We start from the raw sequence: 25440 nt of genomic DNA, 5'->3' as shown, positions 1-25440 counted from the left end.
TCCGGGTGACTTGACCAGGATAATGGTGGTGGGTATTGGAGATAATTTCATTTTATTATGCCTATAAGAAATAAGAATACTCAACTCTTGTAAATAATAATCATTATAAATGATAACCAGTTATAGCAACAAAAAACAATAAACTAACACCAATCAATTAAAAGAAATACCACCAGCCTATCTAATATCAGAGTAGGCAACATTTCCATTTTAAAAACCTTATCACGCATACGTGTATACATGGTAGATCAAATCTATTTCAAACCGAGTTCAACTTGCACCAATGGTGTGTTTTATTTTGTAAAAGCCTGCACCAGAAGTGTCCCTCTCTTCTTCTGCAAGCTTGACGCCCCGCTCTCCCGTTTCTGTTGCGTTCAAGCAGTTTCACATCAGTTGAACGGGAGTAAAGCTGGAAGCCAGACTGCGAGCGCACCCTGAGCCGCTTACAGATCATTTTAGCGATTTTTATCAGATCATCTCATCGCTGACAAGCGACGCTTCAATGATAGCGCGATATATGTGCGCACCTTTGGATGAAGTTGGACTTTTCTTCTTTCTAAACTAAAAACAATGTGATCATGTAGAGTAAGAAGTGGCGGATTTCGGAGTACATTTACTGATCCAGGGAAGAGGGATTTAAAGAATGGGCAAACTTCAGTCAAAACACGGTAAGACAGCAAAATACATATATTAATAAATAAATAAAAATAAAGCGAAATGACACAATTTGAATATTGTAGCCTAAAAAAAACTAACTAGTGTCTCTTTTACATCCTCGTGCGTCGTGATCCGTAGCGTGCAAGCGCAGAGAGAACCCTGAAGGTGAGGATAAACGCACATCATTTTTGCGTAATGGTTTGTAAATGGTAACGGTCTAATAAACCGCAGGACTAGCCTGAGATTTGTACCTGCTAATCGCTGTGTATTCTCCGCGTCTCAGGAGACAGTTTTGTGGTGAACGCCTTCCTCCGGAGAGGGATGGAGGAATGTGAGAGGTACAGCGCGGCGGATCAAAAGCTGAAGAACATGCAGGTAATACTACACTTATTAATTATTTTCTTACTTTCTTCAAAACTAAGCTGATCTTCTATTGATTCAAATTTTAGGATGTGGATTGCGTGCACATTATATATGTTTGACAGTTTACACAAAATGCATTATTGTGGAGGGGGGAAAGCATGCCAGGTGCTTTTGTGTGTGCTTGAATTTGCTGATGGGATGAGTCTGTGAGGCATTTCTTTTTCCCCTGAAAGCTGATCTAAGAACTTCTTGACTTAAGTGGAAGCAAACTGCATTCACAGGCATGTGTGAAGACATGCTGATGTCTTCGCAGAGTTGTAGGTTGTTGTTCTTTCTGTCATGTCTGGCTCTGGCACAACACTGCAGCGGTTATTCCCCTGCCAACATTGCTGGATGGGTTATGACAGCCATGAGTGAAGCGGCTTGGCAAAGCAACTCAGACCCAAACACACACACACACACACACAGGCTGGTTGGAAAGGTAGTCAGTCATTTCTCAGACTGAGGGATATAAAGTTTGCTCTTGTGGCTGCTGGCATTGTGACTCGGGTTGTGTCTTTTTCTTCAGTGCCTCCTATTCTAGCGCGGCTCCCAGTGGGCAGCCCTCTGTGGCATAACATTACATCACTTCAATTAGCGTACCTTTTTGAGGGGTACTATGAGTCTCAGGCTCTCAGACAGAAACTGCAAGAAGTTCACACAGCGGCACAGACAATCTGTGAGGTAGGTGGCTGTAATAGTGGAAGAGTTATGGATTATATCAGGGCTATAAACCACCCACTCAAGGCAAATTAAAGAGAACTTTACTCGGCTTCAGAGGAGGCTGAGTTCCCACTCCCCTGAAGGAAAACCACCAAAGGCATAAGCTTGGCACTTATTAGTAGGTGGCTCCCTCCCTCACTTCTATCAAAGTCATACCCCTGATTTATTTGTGCTATTAGCTGGTTGTATTAGTGGCTCAATCACACCACAAAACTGGATGGCTGTTAGCATGTAACTAGCAAACCCTTTGCTTTTCATGCTTTCTTTGAAACTACCTCCATGTGGACTGAGAAGGTGGATAGATTCAAGCACAGTCATTGCATATAATGGTCTCGATGGGTCTTTGTGGTAAAATGTAATCTGGTAGTGGTTATTTTATGTCAGAAAGTGACTAAAAGAATCAATTTGCATAGTAGAATTTTTTGTTACTTATTAGTACTGGATAGTTTATATTGTTCTGTATGTTGTAGATGTAATTGTAAAACTAAATAAACATGTATGCTTATAAATCTAAAAAAAAAAAAGTGAACTGCAGAATACAGAATATAAACTACTAAATAAACCACAGTCAGGTATGAAAATTATACTAGATCATATATTGAGTTTCACCTCAGTATTGTATTCCAGATAGAGCATGCAACTGCCTGCTCATATTAAGTGGAAGCTCCATTCATGCTGCTAAAAAATGGGCCTAAACCAACTTTCCTGTAAAGATATGAAATGTCCCTGGAGACCCTTTTAATGCTTTATAATTTCCCCACCTACAAGACAGAGCTTCCTCAACGATAAAATTTATCTCTGCTATCAGACGCTCACACCATTTCCCTGTTTGATCCCACATTCTGCTAATTAATTCTTCGCTGGGATCGGATTACTCTGTCACATTTCCAGTTGTAATTATTGGATTATGGCTTCTTAGATGTCTGGAGTTTGGATTAAACAGGTCCGAGCAAACAGAAAAACAGCAATAATGATTTAATGTGTTTAGAAGTTGTTGGGAGTTTTTTTTAGATTCATCGCAGACCCGTTTTTTTCCCCTCAGCTCAGTGTTTTTGCACATGACCCTCATGCCAGATAGAGGTTTCGTCACACGGTTCTGGCTGATGAGCTGCAGAGACAGTTCAAAATTCCTTATGATTTCATATAGGAGAAGATTGGCTAAACACACGGCAGAGCTCTGACCATCCCCCTCCTCATTGTCAAACGGGGGAGTAGAATTCCTGAGTTGTCTGGCTGCGACTTCAAAGCACAGAACTGGGAGTTATAAAAGGGCTCTGATATCAGCGAAGGCTCCGAACCCTCACTCCTCTATCCCACCTCCCCTTTTCCCTGTCCTGGGGGATGGGCTGGGGGATAGTGTGCTACCAGAAAGAAAAAAAACAAACAAACCATAAACCCCATAACATGCATGTTCCCATCGTCAGTCTGTGTAAGTCTGAATTTCTTCAATAAAGCAGGATTTTTGTTTTGTTTTGTTTTTTTTAACTCCGGCAAAGTGCGAATGCATTGCTGTGCTCCAGGAAGAGATAAAGGATCAAAGGATTTAAAGACCTGTTTAAATATTGATATCACTGCAAACCATGATTCATGATTGCAGCTGTACCGTTTCTTCAGTGTAATCCTATAGTCTCCTTGAAGTGCGGCATTAGGGGACAAAGAGAGAGCGATTCAGCGCAATGACTTTGCTCATCCTACAGTCAAGATACTGACACTTCTGTGCAGGTGTTCACGATGAGTTTTCTCTTTTGAAGCACCTCGTGTGATGTTTAATCATTACATGTGAGATCAACCTAGTGGAAAAGTTACCCACCCCACTACATAATAAATTACCCTAATCTGCGCTTGTTAAATATGTAAGCTACCTCCAAGCTCTGTGAAGCTTCCAGGAACACCAACACATCCACAGTTTCTCTCTCACACAGACACTGTGCTTCACGTTGGCGCTTCAAACCCTCATGTTTGAATGCCCAAATATTGACAGGCTAATTCAGCTTTTCAGCACCACCTTTTTGTCTCAAAACTTCCCATAGCTGCGGCCTCCAAAGAAGGAGTGTGTCAACATCTTAAACTCCACAACAAAGAGCTTTATAATGCCACTTTGAAAGGTTAATAATATCACACTTGAAGTTAAAAAAAAGAAAAAGACTCAGTCAGGAATTAGCTGGATGTAACGATGTGCCAAAAGCTCCAAGACACAAATTTATTTTGACTTACAAAGAGTTACGTAGAGCTCACCCCTCAACAATAAATTAGGTTTAAGAGCGTAGTTCCCAAGCAGCTCACTAAACTAATTGTAAGCTAATGTTTTTTTAACATTCAATTTGGAATTCGTGAATAAGACTTTCCCCTTATATAACATACTCATTTGGTGATCCTGCTCAAAATGGATGTTTTCTTTGGGCAGTTTTGCCGCTGGGCATTTGGGTATATCTTCTAGTCGCCACGTTAATTTTGAGTTAGCAGTATTTGATTTGGATCCGAGGCCGGGATATCTGTGTAATCTTAAGACTATGACACTAAATAACACTTTATTTTTCAGCACGATCACTTTTGCTTCGGCTGTGAGTATACTGGATACATTTGTGTGTGCAGCTCCTGAAGTCCTCGACTTCTTTCAAGAAATATTTTTGTCAGCAGCATCTCATGACTTTTTTATCTTTTGCTTTTCCGCCATCTAAGTCCACGAATGAAGAGGAAAACATCCTAGAATGAGGCACAAGCAGGGAACAATACATGGTGGAGAGGAGACAAAAAAGGTGTGCTTGTATTTGTGCTTTTGAAGAGACTTGAAGGCAGTTAGTTTGTGTTTTTTTCCACCCCGTCTTTTTTTTTCTTTCTTTTTCTTTTTCAAAAAATTGGCTTCACAAGAAGGCGAGCTGTGAGCCTTCATCTCTGAATGAAAAGCATGTGGCTGGCATCCAGAACAGCGGGGTCTTTCAGCACGGCCTCAGCAGACATCTGTTCCTGGTTTGTACAGCAAAAATCCTGGAGCAGGGAGAGGGGCTGTGGTGGGAAGGGGGGCAGGGAGGGAAGAGGAAAAGAGTACAAGGAGGAGGAATAGAGTTTACGGGTGTTGTTTTTTCTTAAGGGAGATATTTGATTGTTTTAAAGGTAGTGGGGGAAGGGGGGTAATTGAGAGCCTCATCTGCCTTCTTCACTGCTTTCTTTAGGGAGACAGAAGTGGACCATTGATCTTATCTTAGCTTGCTTCCCACATTAACTTGTAAAAGTATTCAACGTGTAAATCAAGCTACTCTCTTGGTTTTTCCTACACTGATTGCCATTTGCTCAGAACATTCACTCCTCTGTCAGTGTAAACATCATCACCTGCTTGGCTCTGACCCTTCTCACAAGTGCGACGTGCTTGTTTTAGACTTTCTTTCATATCTGAGCGCATAGGTGTGCACCCCCACGTGGCTTTGCCTGTGTGTCTGTATATTTGTGAGTGAATAAAAGGCTACAGAGTGGCATGTGCGGCCTGAGTCTAATGGAGAAAGACATTACAACACTGTTAGCAAATTGAATGTTTATTATTCTGACGATACTTGTCTGAAGTACTTGTTTGCTCTCTTTTACTGTAATTCTCTTGTGGCCAATGCTCATGAAAATAACTCTTTATTGCCATCAAAAGAAAAAAGAAACACACGCTACATACTGATTTACACGCTGTCAGCACAAACCAGAGCCAAATTAATCTTATTAGGGGATACTGGGACTAAAAATGAGCTATGGGCCCCTATAGATCCTTCCTGTCGGTTGTTTTAAAAATGCATTTTACTAAACAGATTTGGAGTCACAAAAAACTCCTTAATCTTGAAGGAATATTTGTGTAGATTTTATTGCGACGATAAATCAAACTCTCGTCTCTCTATGGACATGACTAACATTTATAAAGAGCTTTTCTAGTCTTGCTGACCATTCAAAACACTTAAGTCTCCAAGCCACATTTAACTATGTATTAATACAGGTTCTGCATTATTAGAATTCAAGCTCTTTATCTACTGCACATCCATGACCAATCTTGTTCGAACAATAAATTTATATTCAGCATTCAGCCTGCTTAACGTAAAGTCTTAAAACAGAAAAAAAAAAAAAATTAGCCTGAATCCCTCCCTGCTGCTTCATGTATACTTCTCTGTTGAATATATATAGACTATGCAAGTGGCCAATGTCATTACCAGTATTTACACCTGTGCAGGCTGTCAGTGTGACATGTGGATAAATTTCGAGGGAAGTGCACGCAAGGTTATGGTGTAGATTACAACATTAGGGTTTAACACCTGAGTTATACTTCTATGGTGAATCTGTGTAGAGCCTACGAGGTAGCCACACCAAGCGGCCGATGTTGCCAGCACTTATGCTGCGTTCCCTTTACTTTGGAAGTCGGGTGACATCACTCCAAGTTGACTGCTTTCCAGTAGTAAAGTCGCAAGGAAAAGCAGGATTTGTTTTGCTCCTTGCAAGGTACAGTCATTCATCCATCACTGGCAATATAGCTCAATGCCTGTTTTATTGCATTGCTGCAGCAAGTTCATGGATAGAGCCTAACCACTTCTTTGTGTATGGCTTCTTTAGCGAGTCTCTCCAGAAGTAGCTGGAAACGCATAGGAGGAATCAAAGGTTACGACGTACCTACGGAGTACATTTAACATGGAATTATAAATCCCCTGCAAGACAACAAAATCATCCTATAGACCCTGCTGTGACCTCCCACACCACAACACGGTATGATGGGGAAAATCGTGGTTTGGTGGTGGTTGTGGTTTGGAAATCTGTGAGCAGCTATAGTCTGCCTTTCTGCCTGCAGAGAGCATCTGCTGTCAGATGGGGGCAGTGTCAAAGACATGTGGTACGACCGGTCTGTGGGCTACTCTTGCTTGTACTGTTGTTAGACCCTCAGCCGGCTGTGGAGAAGAGTGAAGTTAAAACATAAAAATATCATCATCCATGTTGAGCATGGATGGATGGCTGGGTCTACTGCTTAGGTCAACTGTGCTAATTACAGGAGTTTACTCAGGGAACTCAGGGAACATGGTTTCCTTTTGCCTCTTTTCCACAAACAGCTATTCAACTCAGCTCTATTCGGTTTCCATTAGAACTGAGTACCACTTCAATGTGGGTGAGGTCATTATAGCCCACACACACAGCCCAAAAGTCCCTTGACATACTTTTTATGCGACACAAGCACGACACAACAATGGACGATATCAAGCATACATGCTGCTAAACCAATGCTAAATGTCTGCACCTTGTTGCTGGACCACAGTGCTGGTTTGTGTGCAGCCGTTTCCCTCGTCGTCGGGTTTCAAAAATGACAGGTTTGATTCTTGTGAAGGAGTCACTCTTATGACTCATCCAGTGAGTCACACAGTGGCGTGCAGTTTGTTGATGTTGCATATTCAGCTCGACTCGGCTCAGTTGGAACCCTGGACAAGTAGCTACTAAAAAGGTACCTGGTACTGGGTACTGCCATCTAACAGTCAATCCAGAAAACCAAGCTGAGTCAAGTCTTTTCCACTCTGCTTTGTCTGTGTGCTGGCAAAACAAACTTCCCCTGTCTACTGAGGAGAGGCAGGTGAAGTGAATATAACCTCACTTAAGTTGTTGTTACACTAATGTGAACATAGAATAGAAGCCTCTCACTATGTGTTAAGCTGTCTAAGACTGTCAAAAAACAGTCGGCTAAAGGTGCTTCATTTTGTAACAATAATACAGAGAAAACCCCAACAATTAGATGACCCCTTGTGAACAAGCACTTGACAACAGTGGGAAGAAAAAACTCCCTTTTAACAGGAAGATACCTCCAGCAGAATCAGGCACAAGGATCTGCGATCAGTTGGGCGTGAAGAAGACCGGAAAAAGGCAAAAAAAAAAAAAAGCCATCCAGAAATATTTGCGATTTTTCTTAACCTAACAACTTGAATCTAGTTCAACATAAATAATTAAATAATATTCACATGAAATACTCATGTTTGTCTGGTAAGTCACCATGTTGTGATAATTAAGCTATTCAGCTATTGTATATGTTCTTTTTTTCCACTCTTGTTGCTAAGAAACAGTCACACTGAATGAGTAAGAGCATACCTTTCAAATAGTGTAATCAAAATACCTAAATCAGCTTCCATAAGTACATAATAAATAGTTGTAAGCAGGCTTCACACACAGCTTTACCCACCGGTTATATTTGATGGCATCAAAAATAAGACAAAAGAAGTTACAATCATTTCGTTTTCTTCATTATTGGACTGTTTTTCTTCACACTTTTGGACAGAAGCACTGTTGTGGTTAGTGAAATCTCAGCCACACCAGTGCTTTCTCTTCATTATATTAATGAGAGATTTACACAAATGGATTACAGTAATATCTCACCTTTCTGAAAGAAGCACAGGTTTTTCCTTCACACTCAATGAGCTAGAAATGCATGGTCACCGATGACAGCAGGGAGACCTCGCCTCCACTACATCATGGGTAGTGTGCTGGTGTCTGTTTGGGGCAGCCCTGGTGAGGGTTAATGCTGGTGGGTGTCTTTACCCCCGATCCCTGCCAGGGGAAAGAAAATACCTGAAGCTGGAATCCAGTGCTTAGCGCTGACATTTTTGGCAAAGGCTGCTGGATCCAAGTGTGTGTTTGATCTAGTGCTCTCCAAGCCAAGTAAAACACCGGGAGACTCAAAGGTTATTACATTTTAGTGTGTAAGGTATGTTTCCACATAAACCCCTGTTCTTTTCCAAGTGGACTTCATTTCGCAAGCCTTAAAGCAACCAGGGGAATATTATATTTTTTCAGTTATGGTTGCCCATAGTGTTATTGTATTCTGTCATTGTTAATTGATTGCATTGTTATAATTACATATTTAGCTAAATATAGTGCACAAGATACGTTTGGGGAGGATGTGAGAAGCTCCTGAATATGTGTTTAACTTAACAAAGGACACTCCAGATCTGCTACTCTTCAACATTTAGTTTTGTTTGAGGTTTTAAGACACAAAGGAAGTCTGAGGTTTTGGTTGTTTGCTTAAAGAAGACAGGAGATTACTCTTTAGGAAAGAAGTGTGTTATGTATTAAATTCAGCCAGTCGAAAATTGTCCTAATACATACATATCAAATGTAGAGATGACTTTTATGTTTAGATAATCATAGAGGGAACTAAGATGGGCATCACAAGATACAGAGTTGTGGGAATATCAATGCATAAAAAAAGGGGGGGGGGCATTTATACAAAGTATAGCTGAATAGTTTTGGGCTGATTAACACCTTTCATGATGCGATGCAGTGTACGCCTCCTTTTGTCTCTTGTTACCTTCAATTTCTGTGTTGCTCTTGTATAAACATCCTTCAGGGTCGCAGCTTAATGTGTCGAAACTTCATCCTTGCACCGCATTCATGAACCTGACACCCTGCTGGGTTTGAGGCTTCAGAGTGAAACACCACACACGCCACATACCCTGGCTTCCTGTAACCATCCAAAAAAAACAAAAAAGACCAAGAGTATGCTGGTGAGCTTATTCTTTATGCATAGATCAAGCACTGTAGTAATGCATCATGCTCAGTGTTACACATGCTACGTTGGTTAGTACCACGATTTTGTTTCACGTTCATTCAAATTTCAAGGTAACTTGAAGAAGGTGGAATTTATAGCAGAACTGTTCTCACTGATTAACAGATAACTATCCACCTTCCTGTCTTCAATTTGTACATAGGAATTACCAAATCCTTATTCTTTTTTTTTCAAACACAGCCTAACCCAGACCCCCGAGGAGTCTTCCTCTCTCTCTGAGCTGAGCCTTCCCCTCTTTGGGACCCCAACCCTGCACATGTGTAGGTATCGCTATTACTCAGCTCATAAAATGCCACAGCCCCATCTGAAAGTGGTTAGCTGTTGAAACACACTAGCAGCTTCAAAGCTTGGATCCAGGCTCTGCAGACAGCACAGGCCTGGCCCTCCTTTTGCACAACGCATTCCTCTCCGATGGGGGATGGCTGCAAACGTGCTTTTGTTACCCAAACCTGCTCCCGTCATCAAAACCCTCAGTGAGTCCCCATTTAAAGGAAGTGGTTATTTTTGTCATTGGTGGTAATTTAATTTTGGGGAAAAAAAACAAAACCAAACATGAAAACAAAAAACTGCAGGATGATTCTGCTCATGTGTTCAGAAGAAATGAGAGCTCAGCGGTTCTCACAATATGCATTGGTTATATACCCACACACCTTTTGTGCTCCTATATGTGACAGAACAGGCGGGAGAGGATGAAATGCTGCTGAAAGAGGCCTCTGTTCTTATTTCCTCTGAAGGCAGCCTTCTTTTCTTCCCTCACCCATTTTTTCCTGAGCCCGTCCACTTCAAAAGCTGACCTGAGCCCTGTGTGCCATGTAACATGTTTACCTAAAGGTTCATTTCAAATAAACAGCAGTTCTCCATGAGATGCCTGCCCCTCCTCACTGAGAGCTTTTCAGAGACACAATCTGCTCACAGGAGGCAGATCTAACAGAAAACACACTTTCTTAAATCTTGATATCATTTTACGATATTGCCGCTCATTGCCTTTTGTGTCTTACAGTTTTACAGAAGAGCTTACAAGTGTAGCAGAATGTGATGAGAAAATGTGTTCCTCAAAAAAGCCCAAATATAGTGAGTTATGTTGCAAAAGAATCTCAACAGGAGACTTGGAAATGCATGAAAACATCAGAAATATCACGTGCAGTTGCTCCGCAGGATCTTTCTTTATAACCAGCACTTAATTCTTCATGCTGATAGGGGCCCAACTGATCCTATCATTTCAAAAAATGCCAGTGTATCAGAACACCTGAACTTTTACCCCCACTGTCACATGCTTGCAAGGCTTTTAGAGCTGCTCTATCCTGGTAGCGCCTCATTATCTCATAGCTTTTAAGGTGTTATTGCACATCAGCACCCTTCTGCTTTTTGAAGCATAAATCCCCTTTAAAGAACTTTTATCAGACTTTTAAGTGTCACACTTAGTGCTTCAAGTGGACTGCCTTCGGACTTGCTGCATGATAGAGAGCAAGACTCCATCGGGCTTGTAGCTTTATATCGGAGATAAGATAAGAATACACAAGGAAGCTAACACTAAGCTAAGTGCAGGCTCCTCCGCGGCCCTGTAGACCTTCTAATATTACGGCCATGAAAGCACCAGTTTTCGTGCACTCTGCAGCAAAAAAAGCTAAGCTGGAGATGGAGGTGGAGCTGAGCTAAGCTGCCCTCTGCACCATAGCTTTTTGATCTCTGCTTGCGCCATGGATGAATTACGTTTCAGAATTTCACACTGGGGAACAGTGTTTCAGAAACACAGCTAGTCTGTCAGGTCACTAAAGTGCACACATGGCAGCCTGAGTCCAAAAAGAAGACGTGCAGATGTTAAGTCTCGCTGATGGTGGTCTAAGAATCTGCACTTGGCATATTTCTGTGATGTGTTGCAAGTAAAAATTATAATTCATGGTTTGCACCACGAGGCTTTAATATTCTTGTCTTGTAGCTATGATTTCAAGAGCAATTCATCACATGCATACCCTCATATCCTTTTTACTTTTTTTGACCAATTATTTTCTTTGAGAATAATTCAACAGCAATATGAATGAGCTTTGCATGATTTTGGTGCATCAGTAATTAGCCCATGTGCTACTTTCTCTTTTCAGTATCTCATCTGTTCCTCTTCAGCTTGCAACTTTCTACTTCTTTTTCAAAAGCGGTTGCGTCTCACGTGCCATAGCATCACAGCCAGTGACTTACTGGCAATTGTCCATTTCACATAGCCGGGCTTCCTTCACATCATCTCAAGATCATGGAGTCTCCTCTGCTTCCTGTGCCCAGCAGGAGTGTATTTTTAGGAATCCTCAGGAAAACATTTGGTTTTGACCCTGGGATGACCCCCTGTCCAGTTCCAGGCCTGTGAGGAACTTCACAGCTTGGATTTATGCCTGTTCTTGCAGTGTCAAGAATTCTTGTGGTCTTTGAGACTGGCAATCGCTGCTGGCTGGAGGAGACAGCGGTACAGGACAGTCAGGGGGAGTTACACAACAGCAAAGAGAGAAAGGAGATAAAAGGGGTGCATCCACTATGAATAAGCTGCTGCTACTTTTGTCAGCATGTCAGATTAAGATACTGTATTTAGTGTCAAAAAGTGTACCACAGTCTGCAAAGCCAGGACGTTTTTGCAGAGAACAGGAGGGCCTCAAGCCTTAAATATCTCACAGTAAAGAGCACAGTACCAATTATGCAAATAAGTGGTGTCGCCTAGAACCTGAGGTTTGGCAAACGTGTCTGTAGAGTAGTTAGGTTAGATTATAGCAGATGGGTTTTTAGAGGCTCCGCCTTCTTCTTCCCTCATTTGTTGCGTTTTGCTCAGGATTCTGTCTGTCTCTTACCTGCAAGCCGGAATCTCCCTGGAGTTTTGATGCACTGATAATACACTACAACAGACCTTCGTCTCTGTTTGCCTAATACGCCTTCCAAAATGATGTGTTAAGAATCGACTGGTCACGACTCCATAAGCTCTTCTTTTTGTAGTTACTCATATCCATCTGTACTTTTCTTTGTAAGTTACATTGAAAGACATCGGAATAAGTAACTGCTGGACTGGAAATTTTTGGTTTTGACCTTTAACCAGCTTCTGTTTGGTTGGAAGACCTATACAGGAAACCAGCAGACGGCTCATCTACCACACCACAAGCTTTTATAATAACAGCAGGAGAGCCACAACATCTTTTGTCACTGGCTGCTGTATTTGAGATTGACTGAAAAATAGTCAGCAAATCTGCACAGAACTCGAATGGTGTAGTGCCAAAAACTACAGGTGCCCGAGGTTTTTTTATTGCCCACTTTTAAGTGACTTTGAGTGTCAAGCGGGTACCAGTTAGGCTACTATATGTCTGCTAGACCTTCCCCTCCTAATTCAACTTAGTAAACTGGACCTCTTGACTGTGTTTGTGGTGTTGGTCCCTTTTGAAGCATTTTTAATTCAGTTAATCACATTTGTGCTGCAGTTTCTGTCGTTGAAATTGTAGTGTTTTATTTGTATATTACATAGTGCTAAGTACATACCATGCAGTCTATGGAACACCATGGTCCATAATATATTCCATACTGGACCATATTATGGTAAGTGTTAGAAGTCTTCATTCCTGTGTCCAGCACATTTCTGATCTAGCAACCTAACCCAGAGCTGATTCAATGTAGGCTAGTTTTGTATAACTAATTTTCTCCCTGCATAACAGTTTTTTGCAATTCGTGGACTAAACCAACATGTTACCGGAGTCCCATCTATGGCCATCTTCCTATTACAGTCTCTGTAACCAATCTGTAGATAATCAGTGATAAATAGCTGACAGACAAATGCACGGCTGAATAAAAGTAGAGATGAATGAACAGAAAAACAGTTGCAATAGCAGTCAAACGTTAAACATAAAAAGGCGATGGTCTAAACGGTAAAAGCACTGAGCATTACTAATTAATAAATAGTTAAAATACGTGATTAAAACTGTTGGATTAAATACATTGTTCAAATACCTATAAACACTATATTCTATAAGAGTATCCACGTAACACTTATTTTGTAATCCATGAGATCATTTTTGAGAGCTGACGGGTGGTGATGAAGATGCACTTGAGCTTGACTGATACAGATGAGGGAGTGCGTCAGACGAAACAGGTTGAGAGACATGCTACATGTAAAGCAGTGTTGCTGCTCTTACCCACTGGTGTGCAGCTGTCCTTACCCAACATGATTTGTTTACATTTCTCAGTCACCCACAGTAGCATTGTAACGCCTGTAGCTCCACCAGCCTCCAGCCGCAGAGCCTCGCCCCTATGCACTGCTGGGTCTGGTTTTCAATGCTATGACTCAAATCTCTTGCAGCTTAGCAAAATGAGCAGCGAAAACAGTGTGTCGGTGGTTATCTCACAGGTGAGAGCTATTACAACTGACATCTCACTGCTAGACAGACAGCTGGAAACCTGACACGGTGTAGAGTACACAAAAAGCACTCTTACAGATGAGAGTGATTGTGTTGAGGTGTTTTTATTGCCCACTAGAAGCAGACAAGACGGAGACATGCTCACTTGTTCACTGTAACTGACAGACAACCAGTCTGAATTGCTGATGTACTAAACCCCTGGCTACATGAGATCATTGCAGCTGGTTTCAAGCTCAGCTGGACACTTGCATGGAGTAGCTACCTTTGGACCATAATGGTATTGGCGTCCCAGTTGCCTCACCCACAACCTGGCATTCTGAGATCCTCTGTGTTTTTTTAAAGGGCCTGTGGAATGTGGAACAAATCCTCTCAGCTTTATCGGCCTGGACGAGCTCCCCATTGGCCGAGCTTAAGAGCCAGGGGCCTGTGCAGGAGCTTACAGAATTTCACATGGAGGCCAGAAACACAGGAACATCCTGTTTGAGTCCTACGCTGACTTTGATATGCCGGTGCCTTGTGAACTCGCTTCCTTCTTGTTTTCTTGTTTGTCAGGCTGTGCGTATATGCTCAAAATATTGCTTGCTGTGTGTTCTCTGTCTAGTTTATGTGTGTTCTTAATATCTGGTGCTGCAAAGTAAAAGATGAATGATTCTTTTGATTGTTTTATTAAAAATCTCCCCACTTTAATATGAGAACTGGATCATCTTAAGGTCAGGGAAAATTTTTAACAAGAAGCACGATTAATTGGTCATGAAGAGTGCTCCAGCCCTGGATTTCATATGTTTAACACAGTAAGCGAAGCTGGTTTGAATATCTGTCCTCAACAAACAACAAAAGTCTTAATTACAGCAATGTGCAAAAGTCTTGAGCCACCCCTTATTTCTTTCCACTTTGCTTTTAAGGCACTGGACTTTCTTGTCATTTTTAAAGTTGTCTTGAGCAATAGTTCTGCATTCTTTCTGAAGATCTTTCAAAATTTTTCTGGCTTTAAATTGTCTGTTTTTGTTTTTGTGTTTTTACTTCTTTTTGGTCTAGTCCTTGTACCTGAGTATTTTGAGAGAAATATTTATGAATTTGTTTTTATGAAAAAGGCACCTAACTCAAGGGATGAATGAGTGTTGCGTCTACACATAGGCTTAGCAAAGAACCAGTTTTAAATTGAATTTTTAGGGACTTGCCTACTAGCAGCATGTTCTAGAAACATAAAATTTATTCTGAATTCCTTAATTTAATCTACAAAAGAAAAAAGCCCAAAATAAAAAAGCTCGGAAGACATAAGATAGGCAGACACAGACATAAGGTGATTTGCATGAACTATTAGCTGAAAACTTGGCATACCTCTGCATGGTGTGTAGCGTGTCTTCAAAATGTTTTAGGAACTTGGAAAGGTAGAGGCCAAACAAGTATAAGACCCAAAAGCTAACTATAGCAGATTAACAATGTTTGAAAGTCATGTCATTTAACAATTGAAAAAAAAAAAATACCTGGCATGGGACCTGTGAGATGCCCTTCAGTTTATCCACCTACTGCTCACTGAAGCCTCATCAGAAATGGTCTCAGTAGAAGGGTGGGTGTCAAGAAGCCCCTTAAGAAGGGGAAACGGGGAGAAGAGGCTAAGATATGCCGAATCGCACAAGAACAATGGGTGTTATGGAGAGATGACTCCAAATGTAAAATTTGTGGTTCAGTCAGTCATACAACAGTGAGTGTCTGCAGCCATCTGTAAAACACGGTGAAGGCTCTGGCATGGTTTTTGACTGTATTTCGATGAGTGGTGTTAAAGTGTAACTTATGAATATATAAAAGTATCATCAGATTTTGATTCACCATACAGTAACATCTAAAAAACATTTGATTGGGAAACAGCTTCATTTTTCAAGATGATTATGTCAAATATGTTGCCAGTCCAGTAAGAGCATACCTGGATAAAAAACACACAATATAACACTATCAGTCATGGATTGGCCTCCCCAAAGCCTGCACCTCAACATTTCTGAAACAGTGTGGGATCATTTTGACTGAGGACAGGAGAAAAGACAGCCAACATCCAATGATGAGGATTAAATGTCCTTCAAGAAGCTGTAGAACTATTCCTGAAGACTCCTTAAATCTTTGGGAAAGCATTATGGTACAAACTTAATGTTCTGCTTGGTTTAAATGAATGAGTCTCCTAATTATTTAACAGTCCAAACGGGGGTAAAGACTTTACCCTTGGCCCAGACTTTAGACACAAAATATTTAAGTCTTTACTCACAAAACTACGAAGCAGCATTACTTGTGGCTGTTAAAAGAAGAAGATGGCAATGCTGAGTCTGTCGGTGTTGTAATGCAGAGTTCTGCTCTGAGGTTGCAGTGAGAATGTGTGCGCCACATTATGTTTTCTCTGATCAATTACATGAACAGTGTCGTGATCTACTATGAATACTATTTAGTACATTCGCCTAACCCAGATCTGTAAGACTGATCGAGTCACTGGTATGAAGCACATGGTTTCCAAGTCCCTACAGTAGCTGCCTGTGTGACAGCTGAGAGAAGGGCACTCATTACATCAGTCTCCTATCAAAGCTCACTTTAATGAAAGCAAGCTGATTACAGCACTGGTGACAGATGCAGGGTGGCCAGCCAATGATGCTAATCTTTGTTTATGCCATCCACCAGGTCACAATCAAAGCGAGAGAAAGATCAGCGGTGGGGTGAGGAGGGGAGAGTTTAAGAGATAGTATATCCTGATTGAAGGGGAGTGGGTGACTTTCAGTGGTTTACATGTTGCTGTTACATAGACATGCAAGCATGCTCATCTCTCACCACAGCTGTTGTTATAGTAGGACAGACAAGGCTTCGCCCCAGCGATTCATGTTGTGCCAAGGGAGAGGTTCTGCCTCCTGTTTGACCTCGGAGAGCATCCCGCTACCATGAAACTGCCATATCTGTGCCCGGGCTAGTCCAGATGACAGGATGGCATTCTGCTCTGATCTCATTTCCATCCAGAGAAAGACGTGTCAGGGCACGCTGATAGATAATTAGTAGACAAAGGCAAATTTTAGCCGTCTGGTAACTGAAACTTGATGAGATGGTGTTTTCATTTCAAACTTAGAACAAACAGTTGTTTTTGGCTCGTTTATGATAGCACGCAAAAATACTGCGGTCCTGAAGATAATTATCGTGCAGGCTGAAATTAGTATAAACAATGCTAACTGTGGTAAAATGCTTCTGTTGACTGTGAGCAGCATAATGTCACTGACTTTGATTAAAACCAGAGGTCAGATAAACAAAAAAGAAAATGACCCTTTTGTTCCAGCCATCAAAAAAGTAACACACTTATTTTTCTTTTACTGTCCTGCGAGGCAGGGAGTTGTGCAACTGATCTTTTGTCTTTTAACTCCCGTTATTGTAGGAACACCCCCCCCAACCCCCCCCCCCCCCTTTTACTCTGCCTCTCTTCAGTAAAACCGCTCACATCTGGTTTTGAGTCAAGGCCAGGTTGGTTTCTTCAGGAATGGAGGGCTTTTATTTCTCAATGGCCCCACACTCCTCTAGTTTCATCCTCCGGTATGCATAAGAAAATCCACTTTGTTTACAAGCTGGTGCTCCCGTCTTTATGTTGATTCTACTCGGTCCACATTTTCATTAGCAGAGAACCCAGCAGTCATCTCCAATTAATAACAGGAATGTTGGCTGGCTGATGGCTATGAAGCCTTTCTGTGTCAGTTCGAGGTGACTTTGTGTTTCCACAAACTGTGAATGTCATAGAGAACTTTTATTCCAATTATATTTTCATATTTAAAAAAAAAAAAAAAAGCAATCTGGAGGATTTCAGAAAACCACACAACTTCAAAAATACACGAGGAAACAGACTGTATCCTGTTTTGTATTTTTCCATATGTTTATACTTGGATACACATGCAGACATCAGATCGAGTTTCCATGTAGAATACCCAGAGGAGAGAGGAACTGAGTAAAAAAAAATCATGTTAGCCTCGTGTTTTTTAAGACACAGTTTTCAAAAGCAGTTGTGCATCATATGGTTTAAAGAATTGACTAAAAGAAGTGTGTGCACTTATATTTAGGGGGTGAGCTAGAGGGAGTGATGTGAGAACAAAGATGTGCACTGTTTTCCAGTGGGAGGATGGGTGGTAGGCAGGCTGCAAGAGAGAGAGAGGGAGTGAGAGAGAGGGGCTGCTGGGGGATGTCTGATGTCACCTGGTAGGGAGCTATGAAAGCATCCCCTGGTTACCCTATCCCACATAAAAGTCTGGCAGTAGGCTGAGGCTTTAGGGAAGCTTGGCAGAACTGCTGCATTAAACAGGAACAAACATCACACACCTTTCTTTCTGTCTCTTATGTCAAGGTGTCTGGGAGACAGAATCTGTTTACATGGAACACTGTCGCTGCTTTTTTTCCAATGCATTTTTTAAAGAAAACTGAGATCTGATACCTTATCATTTCCCTGTCATTCCTGTTGAAGTGCCTGTTCTGCACATGCAGTGTTGGCTTTTTTTAGTATTTTTTTTCCTCCATACCCAATGCGACACACTTCAAGGATTTCAGGTGTACACCACTGGTAGAAAAATGAGGAACACTTTGCTCCAAAATGCTAACAGATTTCCGCAGGCCGCAGAGCAGTTTGTGATCTGATAGTGAAAGAATGAGAGCTGCTAGATGCCAGAAAGCAGTTAATTACACATGTGGTGGGCAGATTCGAGCCCGACACTGTGGGCGATGGGGATAGAGATGCCATGTGTTTGGACGTTAAACTGCAGACTGCGGTCGGCCCCAGCCTGCTCTCTCATTAGCTCCCCCCATAGATGTAATGAACATGGTGGTGGTAGTCGGGGGAGCCATGTGCTCAACACAAGCCCCGCTGGTTCCCTCATTTTGCACTCAGCGAGATGCGTCCCAATATGTGATTTTTAATTAAAGACCAGCTGGTTGATTAATTTAGTTTCATTGGATTTAAGGCTGAATCATTTGGGGGTGCTCATACCTTGCTTCGCACCCTCATGGGGATGAGGATGGGAGGAATCGGTGGTTGTCTTTGATTTTCCCCTGAGCTGCAGAACAGTGTCTCTGTGTGAACTCCCTCTTCCTTACATACTGGCCTTCATTATGGGACTGAGCACAGAGAGGAGAGATAAAAGCATCCAGTGCAGAGAGGAAACAACAACTTGGCTGCAGAAACCACAAAAGATGGAAACTGCTTTGTTTTTTGTCTATGGATATATATACGCTTTGTTTCCAGTGTGCGCTTTTGATGATTAAAGAGCCCTTCTTGTTTGGTGCCCAGGGATTGGTATCAGTTGTCTCCACCTCTCAAAGAAGCCTTCCAGAGCCTCTAAAAACCCACCTCCGTCCCTCCCCCAGAGCTCCCAGAGACTGGAGTAAGCAACAGATAGGCACTATCTCCCAAACTGCTTCCTCCTTTACCTCGACGCTTATCTGCTTTCTCGCTTCTCTTATCTTTGTCTCTCTTGTTCACCTTCCTCCTCTCTTCTCCTTTGCGCCCGCTTTCCTCTTTCTTTCTTTCTTTCTTTCTTTCTTTCTTTCTTTCTTTCTTTCTTTCTTTCTTTCTTTCTTTCTTTCTTTCTTTCTTTCTTTCTTTCTTTCTTTCTTTCTTTCTTTCTTTCTTTCTTTCTCCTCACCTCCTGCCTCCCTTTCTTCCTCCCACCCCGAGGCTCGACTCCTATTCTTTTTGCTGTTTTTTCTCAGTGTCTCTTGTGGCCAATTTGCAAGGGGTATCCAAGCCTTGACCCTGAGACTCAATGGGCTCCCCCTTTAGCGGTGAAGGTCAGCACCAGATTACAGGCTGGAGGTATCATGCTCTGAAGTGAGGAATAATCATAGGCTTGGAGATTGTTAAATAGAACCACAGGCCCTGGTGCTGTGATTACTCTCAGAAAGGGGAAGGGGAAGGGAGAGGAAAGGGTGGGGGGGCTCGTTCACCTAAACGCATGCAGATGTTCAGACTCCCGCTCGAGCCTCAGTTGAGCTGAAGGTACATGGAGTTCTTTTGTTTTCTAGCATCTATCTGTTTTTTATTTGCCTCATTTCAGTGGGCCTCCTTGATTCAATCTGGTGTGATTTTATTTCAAAGTGTGTGTGGAGCAGCTTAGAGTACTGAGAATGACGTAAATAAGATGAATCATTTGTTGTTTAAATACTTGTGGTTTAGGGCCTGTGCTGCACTTAATTTTCATTGTTTCCACAATCCAATTGCAATTAAAGATTAGCTGTGTGTGTGTGTGTGTGTGTGTGTGTGTGTGTGTGTGTGTGTGTGTGTGTGTGTGTGTGTGAGTGGTGTGTGTGTGTGTGTGTGTGTGTGTGTGTGTGTGTGTGTGCATGGAGACCCTGCTGCCTTTGCCTCAGTGTGCCTGAACATATATAGGATGCTTATGAATGCATTGTGGTTCTGTTTAATGCGGGATATTTTTCACCCCCTCCTTTCCCCTGCTTTTGTTTTATGGCTATAGAGTTGTGCATTTAATCAGTCCCATCCTATCTGCACGGAAATTTCCATCTGGTAATTATTCTCCATTCAAAATAACTGTTGCTGAGACCTCACTGTGAAGTTTGTTTTACATAAACCAAACGTCTCTGAGCCGAGTCGCAAGTGAGAAATACGACAGACTCAGAGCTGCCATCAAATGCTTCTCGGTGGGTGTCGCGTCAAGCAGGATGAGAATAAACAGGTTGGCTGAGAGAGAGCTCAGATGATGAAGTGCATCATGGTGAGGTTTTTTGTCTTTTTTTGATGGATGTGAGGGATCTGTTTGAAGGGCTTGAAGGAATCTTGAAAGCTTGGCTGTGGCTGGGCCTGCTGTGTCCCAGACAGTGAAACACAATAAGCGTGCAGATGTTCAAAGTGTTTGGCTGCGCTGGAGCCTCCAGCCCTCTCCCGTTCATCTGAGTAGGAAATGCTTTAGCTGGAACTGTTTGTTTCTCTGTGTCTGTGGTCTGAACTGTAGATTCACTTACATCTCTCTCTCCCTCCTCCTCTTCGTCCTCCTACTCTCCCTCTCTCTCTTCTAATTTGTTTCCTTGTCACAGGAGTTTCCAAATGGTGAGCTGAAGGAAGGACAGTTCACAGATCAACACTGTCCCCTAGAGGGTAAGTGGAGAAGGATGTGCTTCAATTGATTTGGCTTGTGGTCAAACTACAAGTTTTCCACAAGATTTCTTTGGATGTGATTTTTTGCAAAACGTGCAGTGAGCTGGGTTTTAATGGCTTTGATTAAAGCATACCAAGCTACGTGGACTAAGCACAGCACCACTATAAAATAAACGTCTGTAATAAAACTAGTAAGAATAAGCCTTGTATCACGTGCAGATCTTAAAAGCTTTCCTTAATTACATCTGGAACAGTTACAAGCCATCAATTAGAGCGCAGATCTTTGGCTTCATTTCGTAGGTTAAGGCAAATGCATAGCATAAAAGAAACACTATTTTCCTTGGAATGAAAAAGCAGTCGTGCTTAGACACCTTGTAGCCAGATAAAAAGGATAAAGGCTTGTGAGGGTTTCTGATTAAAGAAGATGTTTGAAATGAAATGAAATCAGTGTGTTTGTGTCTAACTGAAATGTGTCCTCTTGTGTTAACAGTGGTTCTGCCTCCAGAGAAGGCTGAGGGCTGTGAAAGCTACCTGCAGTACCTGCACTCAGAAGAAGGCGAGAGGGAGACACTTAGAGATGCAACCAAAGCTTCGGGGAAGAAGCGTATCAGCCTGGATGTAAGCACAATTATTTCTGGGGACACAATAACATGACATAACTGCAGGAGAAGCGCCAAGCTAACAGTAACGGCTTATAGCAAGCATGTATCTATAGTATTATATGAATCATGTGATTAAAACACATAATACTTTGCATCTTTTTCTCCCACACAACATCGATGAATCCTCTGCAAGCCTTTGAATATTTCGGTTTCTGTGACTTCTCCAGCTGGCCCGTCACATTATTGTGTCCCCAGAAAAACCCGTGTTGTGTTTTGTGTGCTTTTGCAGCATTTGCTGGTGTTTTCCTAAGTTGCAGTCCGCTTGACCTCTCAAGACCACCGTACATACCCACACTTACCACACTTCAACCACGTAATCTGATTACGTTTACAAATACACAACAGTTCAGATGTTTATCACAAAGTATGTGTGCAGGAGTGGGTTAGTGTACGGACATAACTGGGATAACTTTGACTGACATTGGGTTTAATGAGAGCAGGACTGTGGCGTTCCAGCCTAAGCCACGTACAGCTTCAGACACCATTTTAAACGAGTGCGTATAACACTGAGTCAGTGTTGCCTCATATGACACTTTTTTTTTGCCCGGTTAGAAATAAAAAGCCATATGCTAAGATCCAAAAGCAGTAAACCAGTTGTGTGTTTTAGTGAGTAAAAGCTATTTAAACATCTACTGCAGGCAGTAAATGGATGATCGGTAGCCTCTGCTCAAGCTGCCGCAGCATGCCTTCTATGTGGGCAGAACATCTGTCTGTAGGTTTACACCACTCCAGACCATATCCTGATTGAATTTAGGGACCAATAAATATATTGTAATGTTTAGACCTGCATGTTTTAAAGAACTGCTTGGATTTGCCCTTTGGTGATCACCACTGGTTACGTGAGCCGAGGTTATTTCATGAAACCATAAAGAGCTTTGTCTCTCCCTGAGGTCTCATCTCTTGTAAATGCACGTGCTCATTCACACTGTGTCAGCTCTCCATCTCCACTGCTGCAGGCTCTATACTCCAGATGTTTATTTTTCCATTTATGAACATGTTACCTGATACTTCTGACTTCAAGTTGGTTAAGAAAAAGTGGTAACTCCGAAAGGTGGCCACACTTATTTTTGACTCATCTGTAGAAAGTTGAAGGACTTACTGACCACAGTGATTAATGCTGCTGTGTTTTCTCTTTGGCACACTGCAGACATGCAGTAGTGAGCATGCAGTGCTCTTACTGTGCTTAGGATTGGTAAAAACATGGAGATTAAAGCCAACCAACTGCTAAAAATTTAAATGTTTGTATTCTCAGGATTTGGAGTGTGATGTTTCTGTGGAGGATGACAACCGCCAGGAGTGGATCTTCACTCTTTATGACTTTGACAACAGTGGAAAAGTTACTAAAGAGGTATGTGACAACATAGCGACACTTACTAATGAGCATACCTCTAAATATATTTATTCATTTATTGGCAACTAATTTTACATCAATAAACATGTTCATCCGCGAGTGCTGGTACTTTGTTTTGGTTTCATATTTTATAAATTCCAAGCACCTTATATGTGTTTTGAGATTCAGAGTTGAGATCACTGCTACTTCGCATCATGTTACCTTTGTGTTGTGCTTGTCTGAGCCTTCTACATGTGTCATGTGTCTTCTTACTATTCATAGTCTGTCCTTTTACACGTTATTCTGTCAGACGACAGCACTAGAAACTGTATTAAAAGTGTTTTATCTGTCACTGTAGGACATGTCGAGTTTGATGCACACCATCTATGATGTGGTGGATGCCTCTGTGAATCAGTCCTGTCATAACAAGAGCAAGACTCTGCGTGTCAAACTGACTGTCACTCCAGAGCCCAGAAGCCACAGAAGAGAAACGGGGGCAGGTAGATGGCACCAGCATTATAACTTAGATTATCGTTGTAACAATACTCTTAATTATATCATTACGATTATCATTATTAGAATTATTTTCTGCAACAGAAGCAACAAATGTGGCCAGTGTTTCACGTGTAACCATGCAAACACTTACAGCGCCTGGCTTATGATTTATACATAGCAGCTTACAGATATGGCAAATCTATGGGAAAGATAGTTTTCCCTTGTCTGAACTATTGATCTCTCCCTCATCAGAGCGCTGTCACCAAGAGGAGGGTCGTTCAGCTGACAAGAGGCTATCGTCCTACATCAGGTCAGCACTTGTTTTAAAACCTTTCCTGTGTACACTGTGTTGATTCGACTTGAGAGTTAGCTATTTATTTCTTAACGCACCCACATGCTTATTTACAACAGTAGAGGGCAGAGTAATGAGCCACCAGCCACTGAGGGTCAACATTACTGTGTGGATGAGAACACAGAGAGGAGGAATCACTACCTTGACCTGGCTGGTATAGAGAACTACACCTCCAGATTTGAAGGTAAATGTCTTTTCTGTTCTGTTTTCGTGCAGCCTTCTTGTTTGCAAGTTGAGGGAAGAGAAATAAAATTGTAATTTTATTTACAGGAGCTTTAATTTAGCTGTTCTACACTAATTTCTGTCTCTGCCCTGTCTGTCAGGAACCACCCCTGTCTTTCCTCCACAGGAGGCTCATGCTCGCAGCTCCCAGAGCCGCTCGCGCTCCCAGGAACCAGAAGTCCAAGTTGCGCACCAGCGCCGCTCACAGGTCATCAGTGATAGCTACAATCCTACTGAGTCTCGAAGCAAAGGTGCACAGTTCGTCAAGTCCCCTAAAGGAACCTCCAAGGGTAGCGGAGGCAACAATGGGGGAAGCGGAAGTGGTAAAGCCACTAAATGTCATGGCCACCACCCTCCTCTGCAGACGGTGCTCCACAGCGGCAGCGCAGCAGCTCATGGAGGTCAGGATGTCTACCACTTGCCACACCAAGCCCAAAGCTCCGGCCACCACCAGCATCCTTTGCAATACAGCCACAGTAAACGCCTGAGGGCCAAAGGCCGTGAGGCGCTATCCCCATCCAAAACCCCTCTGTCAAGTCAGTCCCACCCCCAGCAGCCACCCCCAGTGCCCTCTGTACTGCCAGGCCTGGAGAGAGAGCAGGTGTCTGTCCCTCCTGGAAGCCCTGGCTTTGTGGTTCCTGTGGTCCAGCGCCATGAGCACCACCATCATCACGAACACCACCACCATCACCACTACCACCATTACCACCAGACATGACCGCTTTCAGCGTGCAGTGGCTGAAACTGTACAGGACCAACCACAGCCAACCACACCAGTCACAAGGACTAAATGTCATCCCATGGGAGGGTCTCACTCTTCTGCCCAGGATCTTTTAATTTCCTTCCTGAAAGCTAAACAGTTAAATCCCGAGATTCGATGTACCAGGGGAGCATGTGGCTTGGTGACAGATAATGCTGCACCACAAGGATGATATCGTGTGCCACACTGTGAGTGTTATTTGTAGATTTTCTGCCGGGAAGGTACCAGTATAAAAGAGGATGACTTTTGATGTAACAGCCCTCCTTTCCTGAAGCTGTTGATTATACTTCATGGAAGCTATTTGTCAGAATTGTTGTATTGTTCTGTGCGAGACCTTTCCAAAACATGGATCTCAGGTGTAAAGGTGCTGCTGCTCTCAAGCTTTTCAGAGGGTTATTTCCTCTCGGAGGCCTGCTGTGGACCGAGGGGTTTCCTTTTTGGGGGGGAGGGGGAATATGAAATCACCACTGCCAGTTTTAATGCAAAAATATCTTGGTATATGTATAAAATATATATATATATGTAAACACATTTTACTGTATAATTATTATACTCTATATGCATATTTCATCATGGATATAATTATGCATATATGTATTTTGTCTTTTATATATTTTAATAAACGTTATATAGTTCATTTATATTATTGCAGGGGACGTCTGTTTATTTATCCTTGTAATGCTTGATGAGAATGTGTCTGCTGCAAGTGTGGACAGAAAGAGGAAAAACACTTTTTTTATTTTAAATTTAAACCATTTAAACCAAGGATGTCAAAGATAAGGCCCGGGGACTGGATTCAGT

General features: G+C 42.2%; 1 protein-coding gene across 2 annotated transcripts; it reads left to right on the top strand.

The window, feature by feature from the left end:
• Positions 1 to 363: 363 nt before the first annotated feature.
• On the top strand, positions 364 to 25280 carry nkd2b (NKD inhibitor of WNT signaling pathway 2b). Of its 2 annotated transcripts, none has more exons than XM_005934791.3 (10): positions 364 to 668; positions 796 to 822; positions 941 to 1032; positions 20758 to 20818; positions 21309 to 21436; positions 22733 to 22828; positions 23169 to 23310; positions 23558 to 23615; positions 23720 to 23841; positions 23981 to 25280. In XM_005934791.3, the coding sequence occupies exons 1-10, from the start codon at positions 644 to 646 to the stop codon at positions 24595 to 24597; spliced, it is 1368 nt and encodes a 455-aa protein (XP_005934853.1). In that variant the 5' UTR covers positions 364 to 643; the 3' UTR covers positions 24598 to 25280. The 2 variants fall into 2 exon arrangements, with proteins under 2 accessions (XP_005934853.1, XP_005934852.1); XM_005934790.3 differs by having other exon boundaries at positions 365 to 668; positions 23717 to 23841.
• Positions 25281 to 25440: the final 160 nt, after the last annotated feature.

The sequence above is a fragment of the Haplochromis burtoni genome, unplaced genomic scaffold, assembly GCF_018398535.1.
Source record: "Haplochromis burtoni strain Fernald_Lab_line unplaced genomic scaffold, NCSU_Asbu1 Contig_120, whole genome shotgun sequence".
Classification (NCBI taxonomy): domain Eukaryota; kingdom Metazoa; phylum Chordata; class Actinopteri; order Cichliformes; family Cichlidae; genus Haplochromis; species Haplochromis burtoni.
This window is presented reverse-complemented; position numbering and strand designations above follow the sequence as displayed.

Excerpts from the sequence above, each read along its gene's own strand:
- nkd2b (XM_005934790.3), top strand. The coding sequence starts at position 644 with ATGGGCAAACTTCAGTCAAAACACG. Across the intron at positions 669-795 it reads CAAACTTCAGTCAAAACACG|CGTGCAAGCGCAGAGAGAAC; the intron begins GTAAGACAGCAA and ends CGTGATCCGTAG. Across the intron at positions 21,437-22,732 it reads AGAAGCGTATCAGCCTGGAT|GATTTGGAGTGTGATGTTTC; the intron begins GTAAGCACAATT and ends TTGTATTCTCAG.